The 22,935-nt window shown below is 33.3% G+C and overlaps 1 protein-coding gene across 1 annotated transcript in view; it reads left to right on the top strand.

The window, feature by feature from the left end:
• The window catches only part of LOC137927008 (metabotropic glycine receptor), a 109,332-nt gene extending 87,429 nt beyond the window's left edge, over positions 1-21,903 (top strand). Inside the window, exons 4-12 of the mRNA XM_068770777.1 lie at positions 4,746-4,869; positions 8,601-8,744; positions 10,617-10,817; positions 11,260-11,438; positions 13,742-13,956; positions 16,420-16,558; positions 20,189-20,294; positions 20,709-20,849; positions 21,295-21,903. Coding sequence (XP_068626878.1) covers positions 4,746-4,869; positions 8,601-8,744; positions 10,617-10,817; positions 11,260-11,438; positions 13,742-13,956; positions 16,420-16,558; positions 20,189-20,294; positions 20,709-20,849; positions 21,295-21,903 — 1,858 coding nt within the window. The remainder of the gene's footprint in view (positions 1-4,745; positions 4,870-8,600; positions 8,745-10,616; positions 10,818-11,259; positions 11,439-13,741; positions 13,957-16,419; positions 16,559-20,188; positions 20,295-20,708; positions 20,850-21,294) is intronic.
• Positions 21,904-22,935: the final 1,032 nt, after the last annotated feature.

Genomic DNA, 22,935 nt, shown 5'->3' with positions numbered 1-22,935 from the left:
ATGTAAAACCTTGAACGTGTTCACGACATCCGTACACGGTTGAAATTCCTTTCACCCACACTAAGTGTTTTTCTAACAATTTTATAGTACGAATAGACAAGCAGTAGAACAATCTATCAGCGTCATTTTTATTTGACGTGTTATAACAGTCAACAACGCAAAATAACCTCTCTCCGGACACCATTTTTCGGTATTTAATGGAACCAGGCGTTACCTTGCGGAAGTCCATCCTAAGTAAGAAAAGGACCAATATTTAGCCACTTCCGCACATGCAGTCGTAGTCGTGGTATTACTTGGACTTCCGCAAGGTAACGCCTGATTCCATTAAATATTTAAGATCATCATGCCAAGCTGAACAGGAGCGTTTATACATCAAATTAATGACTCTGTGTTTGGCACTAATCAGTGTAACATAACTCCTGAAGATGCCCCGTGGAGGGGTGAAACACGTGTTGAGTGGTTTAACGGTGGTGGTTGTGTGATTCGAATTGTTTGCCGCACACGCATTTATCAGCGGACTGGCGTTCGGTGCACTTTGTTGCACGACTACCACTGCATGTGCGGAAGTGGCTAAATATTGGTCCTTTTCTTACCATTTTTCGGCACAGAGCTGCCCAGAGTAAACGTCCAGATCGCTTTGCTTCGACTTCCACGTCTATCCAAGCTCTGTCGTATCTTCCCGTGCTAGGATGTGCCAACTGTTCGACACAGGTCTCACATACCCACACCTTCATCGGCGCAGTTCTGGCGTCAATATACGGGTTTTCTTTTCGGGGAAGACCCTATTATCTCTGGTTGTAAAATGGGTCAAAAATTCCCGACGAGTACAAGACAAATGCCAAAGTCCGTCTCATCAGCTTCTTGACTCTTCGCAGTAACCAGATACTCCTCTGAGCTACGTAGCGCCTAAACTCATGCCAGCCGAAGATTTGGATCTGAGAGACGGCTCCTCGGACTATTATAACTTAGGTGTCTTCGAGACAAGAGTAAATAGATTTATTCTGGGTAAGCATATAGCATTGTACTTACGATCAGGTGAGACAGAGGTCAAATGCTCTTCTAAATGATGAAAAAGAAGAAAATTAAACAGAAATATTTAGTTTAAAATCTGTATAATTTGTATAAATTGATTAATTTTAAGATTTAATGCTTATATTCGTCTCGAAGTGCGGAACACCGAATTGGGTTCATGTCATACCTCAGTCCAAATATATTGTCGGTGAAGCAATAACACAGATTAGGTCGAAGATAGAGCAAGCGAAATGGATTATTCTGGAACATCGAGACCATTCAATTGGTACTACGTTATTGTTCCACCTGATTGGAGACGATATTAAGGTTTTTTTTAAATGTAACTCAACTTACCGCTTACCCTGCGTATTTTCTTGTTCCTAGTTTTAGTCCACATATCAACTTTTCGTAAGTGTATATACTAACCGTAATAAATAAAGAAATGAAAAAGAAGTAGGAGAATAAGTGAGAGATATTAAGAAGAACGTAACAGGTTTTTTTTAATGGAATCAGCGTTACCTTGCGGAAGTCCATCCTAAGTATGAAAAGGACCAATATTTAGCCACTTTCGCACATGCAGTGGTAGTCGTGCAACAAAGTGCAGAGCCCGCCAGCCCGCTGATAAACACGTATGCGGCAAACAATGCGAATCGCACAATTGCCACCGCCAAATCACTCAACACGTGTTTCACCCCTCCACGGGGCATCTTCAGGAGTTATGTTACACCGATTAGTGCCAAACAGTGCACTCTGTGTTTGGCACTAATCGGAACGTAAGAGGATGAAGAAAATAAAAAAATGTCCTTGTGAACCCAGGACAAGGTTGTACGAGAGATCCCAAACTGCGGCGGCCATAGAAATGCGTTTCACTATAATTTTGGGATCCTATTATATAAACAAAGTCGGCTGATTGAGCAATGTTCCCTGCCTACTGCCATTTCACATGAGCAATACTTCTAGGAACATCTGTATATGCTTATCCTTTGGGCTATCGTAGAAATTTTTATAACAAAACTAAAGGAATATTACACCACTCTACCTAGGTTAATATGGTTGTCAACCAACGAATCGAAGGTATCAACACGTAAATATAAAAGCCTATATTTATTGCCTTCATTAAGAACGCACTCCGTAAGCCTTCATAAATATTAATTATTATATAAAAGCGAAGCAATAAAAGTCGAGATATGATGACTGTTTCATACATTAAACGGGCATAAATAACATAAGTAATTACTTTATGTTACACACTTGAAAGGTAGCTTAGCGGTGAAGGATTATCACTTGCGATCGTAGGTTGTGGGTTCAATTCCTGAGATACAATCTTATTTAACTCACACTTTGTGCATTAGTTATATAGGATTGCCATTACTCACTAATAAGTTTTCAGATAATGACATAACAACAAACGGCGATTGTTGGCAATACTATAGTATATCACCCCATAGATATCATTGAGGGAGGCATATGTATTCAGATGAGCAAATCTTCAATCATATCCATTACCATTGCTCTTTAGATGATCTTGAGCCATTTTCAGAGGCCCGTCGTAAATGATCACCTCTCGGATTCATATATCATCACCGGCAACACAAATCGGTCGAAGACCTTCGTTTTCAATTTCATGTGTCGTGTTCATGTTAATTTAAATTCAAAAATATCGCAGACAGGCTGTTTAGCTTGCGTGATATTATAAGCAAATTAAAAACTTTGCATGTGAAGAAATAAGTCTAACCTGCTGAAATTCAGTGCAGACAGCTGAAAGTAAAATTAATTAGTGTTAAATCGGAAAATTATGTTAATTGCTTCACCAATTAATTACTTCAACTTGTACGGTAGAGTTAAAAATGTATTTTTAAATATTATAAAAAATACTTAATTAAATTATTTATATTTCTTTTTCTATGTTTATTTAAATATCTCTAATTGCTTATATAAGTGGTGACTTGAATTAATTTTAAACGGAATAGTTTTTATGCATTTTTTAAGTACACTTGGAATATTAACGAAATTTTAACATCGTATTGTAGACCTTTATTTTTACTTTACATAACCCCCATCTATGTAATTATTTCGACACTAGCGTTGTTGCATCATACGAACAAGTGAGACAGAGGTCAAATGCTCTTATAAATGATGAAAATGAAGAAAAATAAACAGAAATATTTAGTTTAAAATCAGTATAATTTTAGTTAGATTGATTAATTTTAGGATTAAAGCTTATATTCGTCTCGAAGTGCGGAACACCGAATTGGGTTCATGTCATACCTCAGTCCAAACACATTGTCGGTGAAGCAATAACACAGATTGGGTCGAAGATAGAGCAAGCGAAATGGATTATTCTGGAACATCGAGACCATTCAATTGGTACTACGTTACTGTTCCACCTGATTGGAGACGATATTATGGTTTTTTTTAAACATTTTTATTTATTTCGACCCGTACGGAATTTATTTGTTTATTTATTTGGGTCAAAATTAGAAATTGAAATTTAAGCACCTTCCCGTTGTCAGATTGATCTGAAATTTGGTACACACATTTAATTTAGAAGACAATACAATATAATAAAATCAATAACATTATAAATTTAAGATGGCCGCCGATACAAAATGGCGGATTACATATTTTTCCTTAACCCCCTCTATATGGGTATCAAATGAAAGGGCTACACTAGTAAAACAAGATGATTATGTCAAAATTTAAAATTCAAGATGGACGCCGTTCCAATATGGCGGACTAGGTACATATTTTTCTACAACCACCACAATATGGGTATCAAAAAACCGTTTAACCTAAAAGTTTTTTAAATGTATTTATTTAAATGTAACTCAATAAGCTTACCGTGCGTAATTTTTTGTTTGTAATTTTAGTCCACGAATCAAATTTAGCTAACAAAATTTTAACATCGTATTATAGACCTTTATTTTTACTTTACATAACCCCCATCTATGTAATTATTTCGACATTAGCGTTCAGAATTTAGTAAAGTCACTAATTGACAATAAATAAATAAACAAAATGTTTATTTTTCTCCATAAACAAGGAATCTCAGTACTAAAATTTACAGAAGTCATAGTACCAGAATTTGTGAGAACTGATGCATGTAATGGGTTTGCACCTGTACTAAAAGTCATCAGGCCTCGCTTCTTGAATAGTATTTTGATTTTGATAGTACTATCCAAAGAGATTGTATTAACAAAATCGGGTTTATACATCCAGAGAAATAAGGAAACATAAATTTTAAGTATTTTTTTTTTGTCATTACTAAGTGAAAAATGTTACGTGTTATGAATGAGAATGTACTAAGTTTTCTGTTTCTACATTATTCTGGTTTTACAACCATTTCGTTAGCATATTTTTTACTTTGAAAGTATTTAGAAGATGAATCGACAGCGTTTCTCTTCTCTTAATAAATCTGTTGCTGAATTTTGTGGAATAAGCAGTTGACTTAAACACAATAAATTTATCGTTGTAGATATTAAGTAATAGAGCAAGAAAATCGGTTCAAAAAAGAAACAAAGTAGGGGGGAGCGAGTACAAAGTTAATAAAGGTAGTACCAGGTAGGTGAAGCTAGGTAGGAATTGACTAGCGAAGTTCTCGGAAAGTCGAAGGCAGCGCAAACCGTTCATCGAGGATTCATGGAGGCCCAGGCCCATCAGTGGGCGTCTATCAGCTTACACGATGATGAAGATATTATACTTAGAATCACACAAACGTCATTCAATTGTTTTAGAGGCACCAGCGGCATAGACATCGATCTCCGGAGAGTAGATATAGACCAATGCCCAATGAAGCCTGGTTCCGCACAACTAAATATATTTGCCGGTACGGATAAATGCAAGAAAAAGACTACGAAGGTAAGTTTATTTAATATAGTAATTAAATATTTATTTGTACTATCTTGTACAAAAGAGCTTATTTATTCAAACCACCAACAATATATCTCTAGAACTGAAATAATTTTATACGCTCTCTTTAAGGCAAATTAATTTTGTTAAGATTTTTTAATTCGTTTTCCAAGGTTAGTCCGATATGGGCTTAATGGTGATTTATGGAACAACCTGTATATTCTCTTCTAAACACACTGTCGTTAGAATACAAACATAAACGCTTATTTTAATTGATTCATATTAAACACACCCTCAATTACCCCGATCTGAATTGCCCGGAGAAGCTAATATATGTCGGTGATGAAGAAGCTGAAAGAGATAGAAGATGAGATGGAACCTTGATAAAAATGGAAGCGGAACATTACGTATTTGGTTATGACCCTTGATCACGAATAATACACTAAGAAGAAGTGTAACAATTACTTAACTATTCATTATTAAAATATGCTATGACCATCAAATAGAGATGTTAATATTTTCAGTTGTTGTATAGCTCCTACAGTTCAATATAAGTAAATATAATTTCAAAGATGTAATCTAAGATATTCATTGTAATTGCTTAAGTTTTTAAACAACATTTACACAAGAAACTATAGTACAGTTGAATTTTAATGTTCGCTGCACGCAGGGTCAATGCGGATTAGCTATCGAGTGCAACTGCACCTAGTATGTACCTAACATTACTGCATTTCTTAACGTCTCATGTGACACTTAAACACTACTATTCCACATCTGCTAGATTCAAAAATACCTCGTGTAGAGTCAATTAAAATTTAAATTACAATTTACATTTATTGTAAATTGTAATAAATTATAATTAATGACGTTAATATTCATATTTTAATGTAATCATTTAACATTTATTACAATATGAAATAATTTTAACGATTTTTTTAAATATTTTAGACATTTTTTTTAAATCAACAACTCCTGTTGGTATATATTAAAATGAATAAAATATAATATATATCAAAATTGCAATGGTCGTGATAGTCCAGCAATAGAGGAATGAGATTTACGATCGCTGGTTCGATTCTCAGGTTTCTATGTTATATTATTCACACTTTTGTGCATTAATTACACATAATATCCACTGCTCACGAACATATTACCAAACTGCGATCGACAAAAATGAAAAAAAAAACTGCAGTATGATTATTCTTCTAAACCATGATCATCGGTCCATCTAATATTGGGGAGAATATATGATGATGTTAATCATCACGTGGGTCGGGATTGAATAGACCCACCCTATGTTTTACCATGAGTGTTGTACGAAGTACGAATCAGTTTTCAAAGGATAGACAGCAGCTTCCTCTGCTTATCATAAAGTCACACTGCAACTGCCAACCCGCCTGCAAAGTATGGCGATTATGGTATATTCATTTCATAGATATTACTGGGGGTAGCTTATAGCTTGCAATGGACGTCTATGGATAACATAGAATTAGAGCGGTTGTTCTGTAAACTATAATATATCTATTTACTAAAATAAATGACAATTTTATAAAAGGAAGTAATGACCTTAAATATTGTGTATTCAAATTGAAATAAATTTTATAAAAATGACTATTAAATTATAATGTAATGTCTAGTGTAATTTTAATTAAACATATTAATTAAAAATTAAAATTATTGTTTAAAAAATTGTTAATTAAACAAGAAAACGTGAAACAATACCTAGCATATTTTAGGCATGCCATATAAAAAAAATCCGTCAATAAACACCACAAAAAATTATAAATATAGAACTGAAATTAAAATTTATGACAAGACTTTTAAAGTTCAACATGCTTTGAAATGAGAGAGGTATTATTCAGTGAATGTTCCGTAGCAGGAAAATAATTTATGAAGCAGCGGTCACCGAGGGATTCTGTCAATCAAACACGGGACTACATTCCTTTGTTCCGTGAATAAAATCAGTTTAAGCTTCTACGTCTAAAACGACACTGGCGCGGAATTGAACGAGGCGGAAACAGATGTCGATTCCAAATATCCATCCTTTACTTTGCGGGGAAACACTTTATGAAATTTCACTTGGAAATATTTCATTTCACTGATTTAAACGAGATTTTTGTAACTTGATTTTATGTTACACTGTCTTTACTTACTCATTTATTTTATTATCTACTTAGAATTATTTATATTATTTGTCATCAAATATACAATATGTACATAAGGACGCTCACCATCCACGAGGCTCAGGAACTAAAGAACGAGACAGCCATCGTATAACAGTGTCCGTGCGGTGGTAGCAATATCACGTCACACGAACTCTTGCGCATGTTACACGGACGAGACTCAAGATGCGATCGCAAGATTCATCGATGTGAATACCTCAACCGCATAGATACTAGCGCACACCCTGAGGATTGCAATATGGAGTAGGAGTGAGGAATAGATCGCACGAAACATAATGTTAAAAAACTATACATTGTTAGGTAGTCGTGAAAAAAAAGACATCAATTGTTATTACCATAAGATGGGAAATACTTTAAGAGACTTAGTAAACACTGTAACATGTAACACGCAAGCAAAAAAATTAGAAATATTATATGTAATTGTTAAAATATATTCCTTGACGCTTATGTCTGGAATATAGATAAACAAATGTACAATTTGCTTGTTTCACCATTTTCATGTATTTAATATAATATAACAATTCATAGAAGATAATTTAAAAATTTATGAAAAGGTGTATAGGTTTCTATAGAAGATACTCGAACAATTAAAATTATTATTTACAATATTTATAAATAAAAGTTAATTAAAATACATTTTTAGTAATTTAATTAATAAATATATACAAACAACTTCTTTTAAAATAATATTATCGGCATTATTAAAACTACAAAATACCTAGATACTTGTAATAATTTAACGTCACTTGTATTGCATTGAATTTAACTAATTGACCTTTTTCACCATTACATATCTCTATATTAATAATATCTGCATTTATTTTCTCTCTCACACGTAATAAATTTATCGACATTACATTTAATATAAATTTTGTATTAAAATATATATTGTTATTAAGCAGCCAAATTAATCCCCTGTGGTAAACGGTAGCGCTCTGTTACTGTTATATATTATTGATAAATATTTATCTAGTAGTGCTAATGAGTGGTAGACAGAAAGAGAGATATTGTCTTATATAATTCACACTGTGCACTAATTATATAGAACTGCAACTGCTTATAAACAAGATTACGGAGGCAGCTGTGTCCTGTGTTGTAACACAAAGATTGCCAAATCACCTGCCATGAGTGGCGATTATATTATATCCACCCATAGATATCTTTAGGAGAGGCTTTTGCCTTGTTGATACGACTATATCAACCTTAGTTTAAACAAATGAATGATTGAATTATTCGACAACCGTAGAGATCAATATATTAAGTAGAAAAATCATCTAAAAGGCCCCTCACTAGATGCACCTTATCAATAGACAAAACGTGTAGGTAGCTGAAAGTAACTAGATACGTACAACGACATGATGAATATTTTACAATATAAATTTTATTTAAAATTATAAATCGCCTCCGCTTATATATTGTACCGTACGCTGTATTTTTTTGTATGAAAACATCAACTGGAAGCGCTTCTTAAGCTCCGACAAAGTAGTCAATTACGGGGAACTCCCCGCGAGACTTGATTCATAATGAACGTCTTTCTTGAATATAATGATTTCCCAGTGCGTCCCTGTTCCCGGGCTTGGTTTTCGGCGCGGTTCATATCGGTGCGTGTGCCGGCGGGGTTTCTACTTCCCTAACACAACAGCTGAACACCGATACTATAACGGTAGTGATATCGAAGAAGAGTACGAAAAGCATCTCTTGGTAAGTGATAGTTTATTATTAAATCAGTTAGACTAAGTAAGAAAAGGACCTATATTTAGCCACTTCCGCACATGCAGTGGTAGTCGTGCAACAAAGTGCACCGCCCACCAGCTCGCTGATAATTGCGCATGCGGCAAACAATGCGAGATGCAGAATGATGCAGTGTCACTCTGTGTTTGGCACTAATCGGTGTAACATAACTCCTGAAGATGCCCCATGGAGGGGTGAAACACGTGTTGAGTGATTTAACGGTGGCAGTTGTGTAATTACACTTTTCTCATGAATTGACTTAAATAAAAAAATAACTTAATTGGTCCAAATTTTGTACATGTTTTACGATTAGCATCATGCGAATAATATTAGAGCATCTGGAAAGTAATGTCGTTTCTGTCGACATATTTTACAAAAAAAAACATATTAATTTACACCGCTCCATTGTTGATTTGTATACTAGATGGAAAAAGGCTGTTGATAACGAAGTTGAATATATCATTGATTATAAATAAAAAAACTTTTTAAAAATTTAGTTATGTGAATTTAACTTGAGAAAGCGACATTATTTTTCGGTCTAATTTAAAAATTTCTACAGATTCGTAGGGAGATTTTTGGATATAAAATTTATTAAAATATAGCACGTCACACATACTATATTATTTATAACTTATTTAAGTTACCAGTAGAGAGTTATTTACGTAATGATCTTTCGGAAGAAATAAATATTTTTGTTATGTGCTAACTATTTATTAGTACTCTACTAAATACGGTGCCTGTTTATAAACAGCAAAGGTGTACTTACGGTAATTAGAAAAATCGTTGGAGAACCTAAATGCTGAATAGAATTTGGGGCAAAATTATTTTAATTATATTAATTCGCTACTTTGACCACTAAAATTCTTCTTCAATTACATTAATTCAATTTTCTATTTATAGCTGACGACAGTGGCCTTCTTTGTAATTTATATTTGATTACTTCGTCGTGTACTTTATATAATGAAATCAATTTTAGTGTTTCAAGTGATTTTTTAAGTTACAGTGAACAGGCTATATAGCACGCGGAAATGATGTCAGATGAACTTTAAAGTGTAACGGAGACAACAGAGTAACAAGCGTAAAACGTTCCACAAGGTTGAGAGAAAATCTTGTTGAGGTTCTATTAATAATATTTGGTGCTACGACTGGCTTAGGCTTTAATAAAATAGTAACCTTTTAATGGTAAAATGGAATCTTTTCTATAAACTGTAATAATGCCTCTGATCTATGCAATTAATTTATATATATATATATATATATATATATATATATATATACGTACGTCGTAACTTCGTTATCGACCCATGGACACCCATTGCAAGATATAGGGCACCTTCATAGATATCTATGAGGGATATATCACAATCGCCATGCCAAAGCCTAGAGAAAGGCGTTAAAAATCATTATCATTTCAATCGTAGCACATATACATATAGCAGTATATATATATATATATATATTTAGAAAAATATTATTAGTTAGTTTTGAATCAATAACAAAACAAGTTATCTTTATTTCTATGAGATAGAATCAGATAAAAGGAGATCCGCAAAAGGAAAGAAGAGAAGAATTTCTCGTCTAAAGTGGCAGTGGGCGGGGTACACAACGCTCTCGCTATGGCCGCTTGAACCGGAAGGTTCTCAAGTGGCGACCAATAGGTGGACTGAGGACATAGTTACAGTCGCACGAAGTCGTTGGATACGAGCAGCGCAGAACTGGCCATCATGACAAACTCGAGGGACGCAAATGCATGAAGAATCTCTATCATGCTATTGGATTCACCTAGAGATGATGAGAGTTACATAGTTATTACTTGATATTAAAATCATTTCTCTTCCACAGCATCAAATGTCTCTCTACTCCGTTATTACGGCCTTCGAGTGCCTGCCGTGTGCTGAAGGTTGCGAGGCTTGTGTAGATGGGTCTCCATGTGTAGCCGCCTTGAACTGGGTGGTCAGGAGTTCCATCTTCGCCTTGGCCTGCTTCGTCATCTCCTGCTTGCCCTTCATCGTTTACTTCACCATCAAGTATGGTCACGTCAGGGTGAGTATTCGTACTATATCTTCTTTCGATAATGACTCTTCAGTTTTCATATTTTGAAAAAAGAACCAGCAGATATGGCCCCGCGGATTGGTTAGTTCAATTTGCAATGGGTAGGTGTCATAGCGTATGGCTTCTTAGCCTTTAGATTCTGGATTAGAAACATTCACGTCTTTAAAAGCTTTTACAGCTCTAACCTAACATCCTGTATATATACTTTGTACTGCCAGTGATTATATTATATACATATATATTTGTCGCCCGTTTTTGTGAACCTCACTTTCACCCCTACAAGTTGAGTCGGGACTTAATTAACAGTTTTTTTCTTGTTAAAATTTTTACTTCATTTTCTCCTTCTATTCTTACAATAAATTCTTCTTCATATTTCTTGCTTCAAAAATTCAATTGAAAATTAAGCAAGTAATATATTTGAGATCAATTTTAGGTGGTTCGTGCTGCAAGTCCGGCTCTTCTCAGGGTGATTGTATTGGGGGCAGCCTTGATCTACTGCACCACACTGGTGATGTATGGAAGGCCAACGGTTTTCACCTGTACCGCGAGGGTCTGGTTGCGGGAGGTTGGCTTCTGTCTCACATACGGCGCTCTGATGTTGAAGACTTGGAGGTTAGTATTTATTTTCTAATTAAATCAGATGATACTTAGAAGAATATCTAATGTCCCGTGATATGTAACCAACTCTGAAATCCACTATCACCTAAAGAAGGTAACAATCAAAAAAGATATCAAAGGCTTTTTTTTGGTTTTGGGGAAAAATCGTCCGGACGTTCAAGATGCCAGGCGTTTCCACATACCCCTACCACAGAAGGTAGGCTCTGTAAATGACCTAAAATTAATTGTGGGTAAATATGAACTATGTTTAGAATTGTCAATAAACTATCAATTTGCCCCCATACCATGAAACTCGATGAGATATCCCGGACAACGATACAACAATCGTAATTTGTGTACAAGTAAATATTTATACGTTAGCATGAATAACAAATCAAGGAAAGGGATTAAATGGGTCCGTACACACGGTGCCGTGGAATTAATTATAACAAATGTAACGCTAACAAATCATGTTTACATTATTTAATGATCCCTTTTATAATACTAGTGTTTATTTATTTTAAAATAAACTGCTTTTTTTACGCGTAAAAACTTTTTCAGCATTCAAACCTTCATAAATTTGTATTTTAAACTTAAAACATTCTATAAATAAATGAAAAAAAAAAGGTGAAATGTGATAAATTATTTCAAATGTTTAAAATTTTTTTTAACAAAAAGTGAATGGTGCCTAGTTTTGTTTCTATTATATCATAATATTATTGGTCTAAAAGTTGCAGCAACGGTATAAAACTGTGACTTGCGAGTAGGTCGCGGATTCAATTCTCGAAATACAATTTTATATAAATAATATTTCGTACATTATTTATATGGGATTGCAACTGCCCACAAATATATTTCAAAAGTATTAGCAGCAACGTTCTCTGCGTATTATAATACCACAGTGATCGCCAACATGCCTGTTAAACATGGCGATTGTGGTATATCCCCCATAGATATCTATGAAGGTGCCTTATACCTTGCCATGGGTGTCTATGGGTCGATATCGAAGTTACTTAATACATATATACATATATATATATATATATATATATGTGTGTGTGTTTGTGTGTGTGTGTGTATACATTTACATGTGTGTGTGTATATATACTCTATATACTATACAATATGTATGTAATATAATAAAAATATGTGATGTCAGGGATTGCACCATATATAAAGTAATATAAAGTAAAGCCTGTTATGCATATTCTAAAAGCTTCATAAAATTAGTAACACTTTTGATGGCAATTGTGTAATGTGTCTTACAATAATCATCAAAACTTGTAAATATATCGTATTACAGTTTGGATTTTTTAAAGATAATAATGCTTCGAAATGTGAACCTCAAAAAAAAACTGGTTTGTATGTCTGGCTATTCTCAAATTACACGCGTTTGAAAATCATATAGATTTACGATAAACGATGTCATTAAGGGGAAGTTCAATTTGATTGTAGTTACTATCAAATTGGGCTCTTCTAATATTCTTCTTATCACATATACAAGTGAATTCTTTTTCTTTTGAAACCGATATACGCCACCTGCACGGCAAAGATTGCCACGGTTACCAGTCTTACACTGCCCGCATCTACTTCCCGTGACATTACCTATGTCCTCGGTCTACCTAATGGGGGGGGGGGCCTATCCACGCCACGTCTACCTGCTCGTGGTCTCCACTCGAAAACCTTTCAGACCCAGAGGGACCTTTCAAAATATTTTTTATTAATGATATAAAAATGTTACCTCAATATTTATTTATTTGCCTCATTTAAAACTTGTGTGGTTGTAGATTTAAAGCCTTATATGCATTCTCTACCAGTCAACCGTTAATGCTACGCGGCGCAAAATCGCCGCGTCATTATATATCTAAAACTGCGGCACAGCGATTTTGCGCTGCAATTTAATTTCTCAGACTAAGATGATTCTGAATTTTTAATATCGAATTTCCTATTTTTTTTTTTTTTTTTGCACATACTTTCATGCAAATTTATATTTATGAACATTTGAACAGTACGACCTGAAATCTTGTTTATGTCCTTTTGCTTTTAAGTTAAAATTTGCATTCTAGATATTTCTAAATATTCTAAATTATACATAAAATATATATAAGTATATATACATACATATATATATATATATATATATATATATATATATATATATATATATATATATATATATAGATTTATATTTGTCTAAATGACAGTATTTTATTTGACAATATAAAGTCAAAATATATCCTCCAGTTTTATTTGTTTATTGCAACAATTAACAGTCATACGCTTAATGTAACCTTTGGTTAAATAGAAGCCCGTTACAGGATCTCTATGATCTTCCAAGTGAGATCAGCAAAAGCTGTGAAGATATCGGACATGTATCTCCTGCGTCGGATAGGAGTCATAGTTGGAGTGGCGTGTGTTCTCCTCTCCATCCGGACGCTGGTAGCACCACCAGCTGTTATTGTGGGTCGCACCAAGGAGGACCTGAAGGCTTATCTATGCGACACGGATTGGTGGGATCATTCGTTTACAACACGTATGTTTTTTTCTTTAATTTTATGTATCATTTATTTAACTTTAACATGTTCACTGCGGGCCCAATTTTGAAGAACTTTCAGCTGGTGCGGCTGAGGTCGAATCAGCCTCAAGCTGAACTTCCTAGTAGTGCGGTTGAGGCCTTTTCTGCCTCATGTTTCAGTTGAATGTAAACAGCCGTCGCACTAGAGAGAAAACACGAGTTTTACGCGCCGCACCAGTGCAAATGCCTACCATGAGGCTGAATCGGCCTCAAGCCGCAGTGAACGTGTTAATAAGGTGCAAAATATATCATATGACTACCTGTAACCTTGGTGTACTATCAACTAAAGTAACCCACAGCCTGTAACATCATTATTCGCTGTATTCATTTTAATTTAAATCTGCATGAAATGTCTCTTTTATGTAATTCATTGGAATGACAGAGGCGCCATCTGTCGAAAATTACAACATACAACAACATACTAACTTAGAAACCTTTGTGGTCTCATGCGCAATAACTTTGCTAAAAATCATCATGTGACTAAATGCATAGTTTACGATCCTATAAAGGACATACGGAAGAACATTCATTTTTATATATAGATATAGGCAAAAGATTTTAAAAACTGCGGCATTATGCTTTATCGAAAAAAATGCATTTGTACTATAAAAAAAAACAGTAAAAAGATGTTATCATGTATACTATTCGACTATTTTAAAGAAAGAATATATTTGTTCCAAATTCGAATTTCTTACTTTTTTTAAAAATATCATGGACCAAATGATCGTTGCACATACTTTCATGCAAATTTATATTTATGAACATTTCAACAGTACGACCTAAAATCTAATTTATGTCCTTTGGGTTTTAAGTTAAAATTTACTTTCTAGATGTTTCTAAATATTCGAAATTATACATTAAAGATTTACATATATATATATCAACATACTATGACAGGGTTGCTTACAGAATAGTTAAACATGTCAATAAACGACGTACATATAATAATGATTTAAATTGATTCGAAATCTTGTTAATTTTTACTCACAAATTAAATTAAAACGAAAGAAGTTATTTGATAACTATAATAATATATATGAACCTTTTTATCTTTATATTTTTAATATATATTTTTGACATTGCATTGAATGTAAAATTCGTTACCATTATAAATTGACTAATATAATACTGTAATCAAAAATTAACATGAATTTGTTTATAAAATATCAATTCTTTATTTAATCTTCAAAATCAATTTCATCCCCTTCAAAATAATCCCCGTTCGGTCATTAAAATAGTCCTAATAACCTTTTTTACCGGTAAAGCCTTCAATACTTTCGATTCAGCTTTTATCTCTTCAATCGTGTCAAAACGGCATCGCTAAATTTTTTTTAAGTTAGCTAAATAGCCAGAAGTCACACGGAACTGAATCAGGCGAATACGGTGGTTGTGGAATGATATGAGTCGAGTTTTTGCAAACAAAAGGTAGCGTGGAACCAATGGAGTACTACATCGAGAGACGATGCGTTTCAGACACAAACCATCCTTCAATGATTAAGAAAAAGACCAATATATAGCTAATTCCGCTATGTAGCAGTAGTCGTGCAACAAAGTGCACCGCCCGCCAGCCCGCTAATAAATGCGCATGCGGCAAACAATGCGAATTACACAACTACCACCGTTAAATTACTCAACACGTGTTTCATCACTCCACGGGGCATCCTCAGGAGTAATGTTACACCGATTAGTGCCAAACACAGAGTCAATGTCCTTCAATGATGTTCCAAGTTTTGATGAATAAAGGCTTTGCAAGTGTTATAGACAGTCATACCAACCTAGGAAAAAAATTACTTACATCCTAATGCCCGGGAGTTTTAAATGACAATTACACTTTACTTTTAGATCACAGCATTATCGATAGTGCATAAAATTAATATTAAATTAAATAAATAATAAAGTCTGAACATATGTTTTTATACTATTGGGCAGTGTTAGCAAAGCGATAGAGAACTCACACCATGTGCATTAATTATATAGGATTGTCTGTTTAAAGCAGTGATTCCCAAAGTGGTCTATATCGACCCCAAGGGGTCCATGACAAACTGCAAGGGGTCTACGTCAGCGAAAAAAAATTTTGGTCCATAAAATGAAAATGGGAGTCTACGATAGTGGATCTCAACACATACACCGATAGTACCTATTTACTTACATCATACTATCATATAATATTAAAACATTTACATTATTTATAAAAGTAACTATGAAGTAAAAAGTTTGTTTATTTAATGTTAAGTATATTTTACATAACAGAAACAAAATTTTATTTTGAGTAGTTTTAATTTAAATTAATTAATGTATAAATTAACATGTGTTTTTACTTAAAATTAGCCAAAACAATAACAACAGACAAGTTACATTGACAGAATATTGAGTGGATTGAAAATGATTTTAATATATATTATCTGTATTACTTGTCAACAGTTGAAGTGATATTTTTGATGTGGGGCATCAGGCTGTGTATTATGGTCAGGAAGGCTCCGTCTGAGTTCAACGAGAGTCGCTTCATCTCTATGGCCATCTACAACGAATTCCTACTCTCTGGTTTCCTCAATATTTCTATGTAAGTATTCCATTGCAGATGACCAAACTATATATATCTTGACTTTGCAGAAGCTATCTAAGATCTCGGCGGGTTTCTAATACGGTGACATAGTAATATATAGCGGTCTTATCAGATGTTCCTCCGGGCCTACGAGCTTAACTACCTTATAAGAGGTTCTATGCGCCAGGATTTAAGTTATTACTTCATTAGTCATTTAATTAAGCCAGTGGACCTAGAAAGGTCACACGCTCCGAAGAGACCCTGATCACATAACATCCGAAGCAAGCCATAGAATGTAATCCTCAAGGAAAGCGAAGACGTGGCCGCCCAAAGCAAACCTGGCGGCGGACGATCACTGCAGAAGTGAAGGCAGTTGGAATGACGCGGAGCGAAGTAAAGCGTGAGGCTCAAGACCGCTCGGGATGGCGACGTACTGTAAACGCACTCAACCCCATCTAGGGGATATAGGAATAAGCGATGAGTCGTTTTATTAAATTTTATATCCTCATCACTATTAACAGAAGGCATATTAATAAATAAAAAAAATACATTAAAAATTTTAAGATAGTGTTAAATTGTCGTAGAAACTTTAAAAGAAATACAATTTTCTACAGACCTAAAACTCTAAAAAAAGAGTAATACTAAAATAAGTTCGATATCATCAGTTTTATTACCATAATCACAGCCCGAATATAGAACGATCTGCCGGCTTTCTTATATCCCATATCTCTTCATGGTCAGAGTGAATAGTTACCCACTAAGTCTAAGCTTGCTTCATCTTCTGCCTCTCTATCAGGCAAGATGGAAACCAAATGCGGACAAGAAAACGTAAAAAAATTATCATCGCTTCAGTCATAGCATGTCAACTGCTAGACATGATTCTTCCCCGTAGGTTTCCAATAAGAACGGTCAGAAGCTCAATTCTACTATATTTTTTATATTAAGTTTTATTTATATTAAATCTACCAACATAAAACCAATTTCTAGTTTTTTAAAAATAACATTATATCAAGTGTAACACAAATAACACAGTTTGCTACATTATCACACTTTGCTACTTTATCACAGTTTTCAAAATTATCACAGTTTGCTATATTATCACAATTTGTTACATTATTAAAGTTTGCTACATTATCACAGTTTTCTACATTATCACAGTTTGCAACATTATCACCGTTTGTTACATTATTACAGCTTGCTACATTATCACAGTTTGCTACATTATCACAGTTTTCTACATTATCACTGTTTCTTATATTATCACAGTGTACTATATTATCACAATTTGCAACATTATCACAATTTGCTCCGTTATCACAGTTTGCTCCGTTATCACAGTTTGCTACATTATCAAAATTTGCTACATTATCACATTTTGCTACATTATTATTGTTTGCTACATTATCACAGTTCGTTATATTATTAAAGTTTGCTACATAGTCACAGTTTACTATATTATCACAATTTAGTACATTATCACAGTTTGCTACATTATCACAATTTGCTACATTATCATAGTTTGCTACATCATCATAGTTTGCTACATTATCACATTTTGTTACAATATTAAAGTTTGCTACATTATCACAGTTTGTTACATTATTAAAGTTTGCTACATTATTATAGTTTGCTACATTATCACAGTTTGCTACATCATCATAGTTTGCTACATTATCACAGTTTACTATATTATCACAATTTCCTGCATCATCACAGTTTGCTACATTTTATATTATTTTACATTTTATTATTTTTTTGTTAATTTTACTTCTTGTTTTATTTTGATAGTTACACCTATCTTATCTTTTCTTATTTACTTAATCTTTATTGCTTTATTCGTAACAAGTTCGGAACCCTTTTTGACCTAATTCTGAGTGTTATTATTTTCTATTGTATATATTACTACTTTTTGGGTGGGAATTCTAAGAATATGGGGTGATGTTTGTCGTGATCCATGAGGAACACTTGTTATCATTACGAACATGTGGCAACTTAACCTTTTGAGGAACAATTTCATCCATAAAACTAATTTCAATCAGACTGAAAGGGTACTTCGTTGGCTGTTCGTAATGACATTGGTGCATTAGACACAAATATAGGGACCGGTGAGTGATTAGATGCGTAGAACAAATTCATTCCTATCGACGATGTCTTTGTTTTCTTCTTGGATAGTTCGATGTTTAAACGAGGTTGTTCTAAATAATTTATTTCGATATGTCAGATGTTTATATCAATTATCTTAACATATATCGATCGTAAGCAACATGCTTCTGTTATCTATTTTTCTTATAAAGTAGCAGACTTTGTACAACCTTATTTATAGTTTTTTTTGTATTTCTTAATTAACTACTTACTATATCAAATTACTTAACTCTAGCTCTGTATGTATATATATATATATATACATATATATTTGTATATATATATATATATATATATATATATACTATACATTTAAAAATATATATATGTATGTATGTATGTATATATATATATATATATGAGTGCCGTCTATAAGTATAATAGATGGCATTAAGTATGATGATATAGCTAGTTTTTCTTTTGTTTCACATATCTATATCTAATTAGACACCGGGGAAGGCCTAGGCCTTGTCCATCGACTGAAAAGAAAGAAAGAAATATCTTACTAATTTACTTCTAATCGAATTAAGCTCTCTTTAATCTAAATTTATATAATAATATAAAAAAATATGTAATTAAAATTACATATTTTTATATATTAATTGCTTGTCTGTTAATCTTATACTATTTATCAATAATAGATTTCGTCGCATATATTCACTTTTATCAATTTATATCAGTTACAGTAACCACTGAAGGGCAAGAAACTAAATCCATATCGCGGATCGAATTTTAATTAATAGTTGTAAATTACGTTTCAGCTATTTCATCTAAATACAGTTTTATCATATTTATTAATTCTTAATTTCATCTAATTATTATCATTTACAATGACTTCTCGTGCGAAAGAGAAGAATGTCTTAGGAAAATTTGAAGAAAGCTAGCTGCTAGATCTAATTAGAAACGAAGAGATCTGCAAAAGAATCAAGCTTCGCTTACCACGCGTAGCGGCTATACCTTTCATCGCTTGAAATGATAACAAGACATGAATTGCGCTCTTTTATAAGCACCTTTACTAAAAGCACAATACAAAAACCTTCTGTTTATTTTTGGAAAATAAATTTTGATAACACTTTTTCCTTTCATTACGCTTATAAATAAACTTAATACGAATTAATGTGTATAATAATTTATAACAGCTGTTCCATTAACACGTTCACTGCGGCATGAGGTCGATTCAGCCTCATGGTAAACTTTGCACTGATGCGGCGCGTAAAACTCGTGTTTTCTCTCTAGTGCGGCAGCTGTTTACACTCAACCGTATGAGGTATGACAAAGACAAATATAGCTTTCTTTATGTCTGCGAAGCATTGACTCAATATTGTAAAAAAATATTGATGAACATGAAGCAGAAAAGGCCTCAACCGGACTACTAGGAAGTTCAGCTTGAGGCTGATTCGACCTCAGCCGCACCAGCTGAAAGTTCTTCAAAATTGGGCCCGCAGTGAACGTGTTAATGACGAATATACGATAAGTGATATTTCATTTAAAGCATTCTGTTTTCAGGTTATTTCTTCAATCACCAGCAAACCCGGATCTCCTATATATAATATTCTTCTGTCACACACAATTAACTGTAACGCTGCTCCTATGTTTTATATTCGGAAGTAAGGTGCGATGTCAAATTTAGATACAGTTAAACTTATTTTTAAAATTAATTAAATAAACAATTTACTCTAGCTAATTATAAAACATTTGTATGTTACCATAAAATAAATAAACGAAATAGAAATTATAATAAATGAAACACAAGAAATAAAAGAAATTATAAATAAAAGAATTGACCTTTTAAGAATTTTATAATTTCTACAAACTAGAGAATGACAATATCTCAAAGGACTATTTATAATATTAGATCCTTTGAAAACCTAAACAAATTGTAAAACAATAATTGCTGTGTATCAAGAGACAAAAGTCAAAAGGCTTTCTCTATGAACAGGACACAGAAGAATAATAATTTTCGAAACATTACAAAAATAGTTTAATGTTTGATAGCTATAGGATATTAATTACTCTTATATTGCAGGCGTATATGGTTTTTAGAGGACATGGTAAAGAAGAAAGAGAGAAAACAGGAAAATTTCGATCAAGACCGGCCGAATCCACTTATACAATGACTACGAATAACACACACTTTTGTGATAACATGACCGAGAGAGAACTGGAGGTATATTATTTTCATTTGTACCTTGTAATGTTATTATATTTTAGAGAATGTAGTCATTATTGATTGTCATGTCATTGTTAGTTATCATATCATTATTGATTGTTATGTTATTATTGACTGACACAAAACCATTGATTGCCATGTCATTATTGATATTCATATTATTATTATTAACCATCGCATAATTATTGATTGTTATGTTATTATTGATTTTTATACCATTTTTGATTGTCATATCATTATTGGTTGTCATATCATTATTAAGTGTCACATAATTATTGATTGTCATATCATCATTTATTACCATATCATTACTGATTATCATATCATTATTTACTGTCATTTTATTACTAATTATCATATCATTGTTGATTATCATTTCGTTATTGATTGTTGTGTCATTATTGATTGTAGTATCATTAATTATTGTTTTTTTTTTATTTAGGAGGAATTCAAGAAGCTTTGTAATCAGCTAGAAAAACTGAGAGAACGGTGTGGAAATAGCTCGAATATAGCTAAATGTATCACAGAGATGCAAGACGCTGCTGTTATGCATGAACACAAAGCTAACGCAGCTGAACATTCAGCACCACTCAGACTGAATACAGTGTTCAATGCGGTTGCTGGACGTCTCATGTGTACAGTAACCCCTAACGAAGAATCTAGTAGCAGTGGAAGGGATATGCCTTTTGAACCACCACCACCTGCATATAGACATAAAGCGACACCAACTAAAAGCGTAGAAACCAGCAACGCTGAACAAAGTCAAACAGATGTAACAACAGACTCGCCGAAGAAGAAAGAAAATGAAAACAGAGAAGAGAAGCAAAATGGAGTGTTCAAAATATCAGGCGAAGCGAACTGTAGCGATGTTCGACCACCGGATGTCGCTAACAGGAATGCTCCAAGCACAAGTAGTGATAGAAGCGAAATTAGATCAAGTCCTAGCAGTTCGGAGGCTGCGAGAGGCGTGAAATCAGGTCACGCTAGAACTCATGCCATAGTTATTAACTTAGATGATAAAAGTCGTTTTACCGAAGAGGTGACAGTTTGAAAGATACAGTAAAATATATTCTGTACTTACCATGTAAATTAATATATCTTAAACGTTAAAAGCAATATATCTGTACCTAGAAATTTATTCGACACGTTGTGAAAGATCGAATGGTTTTGGTTTGGTTTTTTCTTTATTGTACAGTGCTCTAGCAGATAATTGAAAATAGTTAAAAAAGATTGTAATTATCGACGATTGCTATTTTAGACGTGTGAAATCAAACACCGGATACAATGAGACTTATTTATTGTGAAAAGACATAAGTAGTGGAATTTGAGGCCTGTTGTTCAGCGCACGTTTTACTAACACGACAGTGCTACTATATATATATATATATATACAGATATGTCTGTATTGCCTATGGGCAAGAATTCATGTTGAATACATATGTAGCTTACTGCAGAAGAACTCTAAGTCGCAATAGGTATTTTCCTGATAGTTGTATATATGTAAGTACATATATATATATATATATATATATATATATATATATATATATATATATATATATATATATATATATATATATGTATATGTATGGGCAGTGGTAGCTGTGTTGTAAAGTAACTAAGTAAAGTACTAAGACTTGCGATTGCTGGTCGCCGGTTTGATTCCCGGGATACCATCTTGTTTACACTTTCTACACCTCATGCTTTAATTTTAAAGAATTGCCACTACCCACAAAGAAGTTTTCAGAGAAGAAGAAGTTTTCTGCGATCACCAAACCGGTAAATCACCCCATAGATATCTTTTCCTGTGAATTGTTTTGGGCTTGTACATCCTGAAACGAGAACGGTGTATAAAACTCAAAAATTAGAAAAATACACGACTCGTTAACAGGCAGGTACGGTTTATACGATGAGAAGCTGTGAAGGTACGCCGATATTTATGTCAACAATCTTTAGTAATTTATCTGAAAACCAACATTGATTACCGTGTAAAGGAAAATAAAAAATTTAACAAAAAATAAACGTGTGTATACAACAGGCCAGGAAGGTATCATCTCGTCGTATAGTCTTTGGATAAAGATCA

Source organism: Battus philenor, unplaced genomic scaffold, assembly GCF_028537555.1.
Source record: "Battus philenor isolate CCGP_79_NKW_IND1 unplaced genomic scaffold, ilBatPhil1.0.hap1 SCAF_3, whole genome shotgun sequence".
Classification (NCBI taxonomy): domain Eukaryota; kingdom Metazoa; phylum Arthropoda; class Insecta; order Lepidoptera; family Papilionidae; genus Battus; species Battus philenor.
Note: the sequence above shows the minus strand (reverse complement) of the source record. Positions and strands in the feature narration are given on the sequence as shown.